General features: G+C 38.4%; 1 protein-coding gene across 1 annotated transcript; it reads right to left on the bottom strand.

Annotated features, from left to right (window-relative positions):
* Window positions 1-268: 268 nt before the first annotated feature.
* LOC111606843 (tripartite motif-containing protein 16-like) lies at window positions 269-2,694 on the bottom strand. Its single transcript, XM_023328172.1, has one exon. It carries the CDS (start codon window positions 2,664-2,666, stop codon window positions 990-992), a length of 1,677 nt encoding a protein of 558 aa, XP_023183940.1. The 5' UTR covers window positions 2,667-2,694; the 3' UTR covers window positions 269-989.
* Window positions 2,695-5,647: the final 2,953 nt, after the last annotated feature.

Raw genomic sequence — 5,647 nt, 5'->3', positions numbered from 1 at the left:
TCTAATCAAAATGAAAATATTGATTTAGATACCTTTTCTGTAACATGCATCCAAATAAATGTTTTATGCAGGTATGTTAATCTTAATTCAGCTCAGTGTGATGTTATGGTGAAGGACAGTCTAGGTCAGAGTTGGTAGTTTAAAGGTTGAAGCTTTGTGCCATAAAATTAATAGAAACTGGAAATATCTAAAAATATTTTAAAAGCAAATTTCCACCATTCACATTTTATTCATAAAATCATTAAAAACTTACAAAATAAAACTGAACTTAAAAAAATTCACAAGACAAAATGATTACAATTGTGATATAAGCAATACATTTTAGAAAACTGACAAAGTCACGATTATAATAAAGAAAGGATCCATATTCAGACACATATTTGATTTGAAAACATTAAAATGTTCTTTAGTAACAAGAAAAATGGGTTAACCTGAAATAAAACATCAAGTTACGGTTCTTTTTCAAACAAGTCTAAAAGAGCAGCTAAGACTAAGTTAAAAAATAAAACTGTATTGTTGTTTTTTTTAAATAAATGAAATTAAATGTATAACAAACAGAAACTAAAGTAAACCTTAAACAGATCTGCTGATGAATTTTTATACAATAAGTTTTTAGACAAATTCAATACATTCCCAGAATTTGATTCTGTGAATGTATTGAATTTCTGTTTAATCATTAACTTAATGATTCCTGATTTGTGATTATCTCATCTGAACATCAGTACCCACAATTGTTCTGACAAATAAATCAATGTAACTGTGATTAGTTAAGGTGAATACAATCCTAAACAGTTATAGTCTCCATGGCTGAACAGAAACGGGTAGGGGCAGCACCCAGACAAACTCTGATATCAACTAAACAACAAACCAAAAGACAAAGTATCAGCTGATCTCTAAACAGTCAATAAATTATCCAACAGTGAAGTCCAAGCAACAACACTGCAGACCAGAGGAACTGAAACTAAAAATATATTTTAAGCAGTTGAACTTTAATTCACTTGGTTCTTTGCCAGTTTAATGAACTCAGCTGAGTTTCCATCATTATAAAACCCAAGTCCAGCATGTAGCGGCTGGGTGAATGTGGTCTGGACTCTGTGGAGGAGAGTCATGGCTGTAGAGACGCTGTAGAAAGACAGAATACCTGCTGTGTGATCCAGGTACACTCCTACTATGGAGGAATCTGGACCTGACAGTTTGGTTTTAACACCGTTGTGATAAAATATATACCTGCCTCTGTTACAATATAAAACCCAAGATTTGTTATTGTATCGAAAATCACTTTCACTTCCTGATCTGCTGATATTCTTGTATGAAACTGCTACTTCAATTTTGTCTGCTTTGCACTTCACCTCCCAGTAACAACGTCCAGTCAGACTCTGTTTACTAAGAACTTGATCCCAATGTTTGAATCTGTCTGGATGATCAATATAACGCATAATTATCTTCATTTTTGTTGCCTTTCTGTTTCCCTCAGATAATAACAGTTTTCTGTATGCTGTGTTTAAATCCAGAGTTATTCCTTCAGAATATTTCAAGAAGTCAGGTCTGGTCTTTGGTTCTGACACTAGAACATCCACCTGAGTGACCTTCAGTGAGACGTTTGTCCATGAGTCACTCAGGACTTTCTGTAGTTTCTCTCTGAGCTCTGACACAGCTGCTGTCACGTTCTCAAAGTGTCTCAGAGGACGGACATTGATGCTAGATGAGCATTTAGACCCACTGATTTCTGGCAGTGAGGGGTAGTTGAGGAGAAACTGGTTGTGATCCTCTGTGTGTGAGAGCTGCTCCAGCTCAGCGTCTCTCCTCTTCAGCTCAGTGATCTCCTGCTCCAGCTTCTCCTGAACATCTTTGACTCGACTCACTTCAGTTTCCTGCTGGGATCTGATCTGCTGCTTCAAATCAGAGCTTCTTGTCTGGAGGAGACGGATCAGCTCAGTAAAGATCTTCTCACTGTCCTCCACTGTTTTATCAGCAGAGACATTGATGGCCTTCACCTCTTGTTGAAGCAGCTTCACATCTTTCTCTCTGTCCTGGATTCTCTGCTGGATTTGTTGTCGACTCTCCTGGAGCTTCTTCTGCTTCTCATCTCTTTCTGCTGCAGCTGGGACTGTTTCATGGCCTTTATGTTCATCCATAGTGCAGAGATAACAGATACACTGCTGATCAGTACGACAGAAGATCTTCATCACCTCATCATGACGAGAGCAGATGTTCTGCTGAAGTTTAGCAGAAGCTTCAACCAGTTTATGTTTTTTAAAAGCAGAAGACTCATAGTGAGGTTGGAGATGATTCTCACAGTAAGAAACCAGACAAACCAGACAGGACTTTGTAGCTTTCATCTTCCTCCCAGTGCAGAAATCACAGGCCACATCTCCAGGTCCAGCATAGCAGTGGTCAGCTGGAGCAGCTTTGGCTCTGCTTTTCTTCAGGTCCTCCATTAACTCTGCTAACAGGGTGTTTTTTTTCAAGACAGGCCTCTGTCTGAAGGTCTCTCTACATTGAGGGCAGCTGTAGGTTCCTTTCTTTTCCTCTCCATCCCAGAAGTCTGTAATACAGTTCATACAGTAGCTGTGTCCACAAGTTGTAGTCACTGGATCCTTCAATAGATCCAAACAGATGGAACAAGAGAATCTTTCTCGGTCCGTCTGAACTCCTGCCTGCGCCATTTCTCCTCTCAGTGAGAATGAGTCTGTGAGTTTCACTTCCTCATAAATGAAACTGAACTCTGCTCTAAATGTGACGTGTTGCTGCAGGGAGGGAGGCCTGAGATCTGTTAGACCAACCACTGATCTGAAAGGAGGGGACAAAGAAATGTGTTGACAAAGAGCAGCAGCAGTAGGAGGAGTTAGTAGACTGAGTTCATGAAGAGCTTTGTGGTGGGGGGTCTATGTGTGTCTTGTTCTCCTCCCTCCTCCTTTCAGCTCTTGTAGCTGAAACTCTTCAAGCCCAGCCAGAAGGAGCTTAGGAGGAGTGGATTCCTCTGATGCTAATGCCAGATACTTCCACTACATGAGTGGTTACTGTCGTTTTGTTCCTTTTGTTTTACTTTTTCGCTAATCTTCATTATTGTCCTCATTTTAGGAAACCGGTTCCTGTCCTCATTTGTTCCTGAATCTCTACATTCTTCTGCTTCACTTCACCTCTGGCTGCTTCTCTAGTTCATGCTGAGCAGATCCTTTATCAGCAAACCATCACACTCACCTACCTGTCCCCTCTTCAACAATCCTCAGTCTGCTCCACGTCTATCTGAGAAGAAAGACAAAAATGAATGTATTAAGCAACAAACACCAGTCAGACTTAGTCTGTGTCTGTAGGTAGACTCACCTTCTCATTAGAAACTCTGTCATGTAGATATCAGTGAGGTTTTCTCCTCCACAAGAAATGAATGCAGTCAGTACACTTCACTATGAAATCTGAACAATCTGCACGGCTCACAGGATACACACTACCCTCCATGTGTTGCTGTTTTCTGGAGCAACAATGGCGATGATGGAAAGAGTTTGTCCTGTAACTGGTGTGTTGCCAGTTTGAAGTCTCACTCTTTCCATTTCAGTCATTGTGTCATTGGACAAGACACTTCTCCTACCTTGGTGTGGCCTCGCTTCTGTCAGTCTGTCACAGGGCAGCTGTGGCTACAATGTAGCTCATTACTGTCAGTGTGTGAGTGTATGTCTATGAATGGATGAATGACTTAATGTAGTGTAAAGTGCTTTTGAGTCCTCCGGATTAGATAAAATGTTGTACATGTACAGGCCATCTACCATTTTACCATTGGATATGCAGGGATAAGATTACACTAGCCCTTCTAAAATGACCAATTTTTATCTCAGAATATTGTCACAGAATATTTCCCCAAGTCTTATGGATTATCAACATGTTCTGTGGAAGATGTAATTTGGTCCTTTTTTTGGTGGTTATCTTTGAAACTCTACAGATGTATTTTTTGCTCAGTCTGAAGAAAGACCTGTAGTGCTTGCCATCATGCTCTGGGTTCTGTAGAGTTGGTCGGCACCCACTGAGAAGGTTCATCACTGATTCATGTTTGGTCTCTTCAGAGATGATGGGTCTGACTGTGTTTTGTTGGAATCTCAAACCTTAGAAATGTCTTTGTAACCATTTCCAGACTGAAGCATGATGTTGCCTTTGCTTCTCATCTGTTTTTTTAATTCCTTGTGTCTGGTCATGAAGTGTTGCTTTTTTAAATTCTTTGACCTCGAGAAGACTTGAGGAGGCAAAAAAATAATTTTGATAGCACCTCTTAGCTGTCTGGACTAGTTTAATTAGCACTATCTGTGTTAAAGGGTGAGGTTAGTCCCAGTTCAGGCATTGAACATTTCTCTTAGTGTGTCAATAACAGAGCCTTGAATGATGATGGCATTTTAACACCCAGTTATGTTATGAATCAGAAATAATCCACTTTGTCACTATGATTATTCTCGTAATTTTCCTCCGTTTTTAACATCAGAGACCATAAACACTTGAATATCTGGGCCAGGACTGTATGTCTTTAAATAACATTTTTATTATTATTATTTTTTTAAACTATCTTAATGGTAAAATGTTTGGGTTTTTTTGTAAATCTGTCAACAAGTCAGGTGACAAAAGGCTAATTCAGGAAACCTGAACCATTGATCAGATCTTAATGTGGCTCAGGTCCATTTTGTTGGATGTTTTGTGGTTCGTTTCATTGTAATTCAGATCTGAACTGTGACAATGTAAAAGTGCTTTTCCTACTTATGAAAATAAAAATCCAATGAATAAGTGAAAGTTATGGTAAATTGAGATAAAGTACATTTTAAAGCAAAGTGATGAGGCTGATGCTTTAGGCTGGACAAAACCTCCTTTATGGTTCTGTTTCTGTCCTAGTCGATGCTTCAGATATGACTTACTTCTTCCTTTTCCTTTACACAGACTCAGCACACAGAAGTGCTAAACTTGATGACATCATGATGTCATCAAGTTTAGCACACAGAGGTTTGCCATCTGTACTTAGATTCCTGTGAGGAAAAAATTATTGTCCTGTTGTTAAAATCTTTTTGTTTATATTTTAGAGACAAAATTGAAACCAGACCCTAGATAATAACATCTCTGTCTAGAAGCAGAATTTCACTCAAGGTCTAAGATCTGCACTAAGAAGAGACAGGAATTTATTTGAACACTTAAATGTTGTGCCTTAAAATGTGTTAAAATACTTATTAAGTGTTACTGTAACACTTAAAATAACACTATATAGGTGTTATTTTAAAAATGAGGACCTTAAGTTGTAAGGTGGTAAAATGAGAACACTGATTTAAATAGCATTACTTTTACCATGTAGAAATATGCAACGAAATAAAAGGTTGATGAGCATTACAACCCAAAGGGCATAACATTGATTTGCAGCCTAATAGTATTTTAGTTCAGTGTGACATTATGGTGAAGAGCTTTAAAACATTCTGGGTCAGAATCTGACCTACCAGCTCTGAGCTCAGAGGTCTGTGCTATCAAGATTGAAATGAATATTTACTGAGACATAAACACAGATTTGCGTTCTATTTACTAGAAATAGGAAGACTACTTATGCTATGAATTAATGAATGGAAAAGGGGTTTGAGTATACAAGTTAAACTTCATCAAACTCCTTTTCAGACTTACAGTCACCGAATAA

The sequence above is a fragment of the Xiphophorus maculatus genome, chromosome 23, assembly GCF_002775205.1.
Source record: "Xiphophorus maculatus strain JP 163 A chromosome 23, X_maculatus-5.0-male, whole genome shotgun sequence".
NCBI lineage: Eukaryota > Metazoa > Chordata > Actinopteri > Cyprinodontiformes > Poeciliidae > Xiphophorus > Xiphophorus maculatus.
The sequence above is the reverse complement of the archived record's forward strand: the minus strand, read 5'-3'. Positions and strand labels throughout refer to the sequence as shown.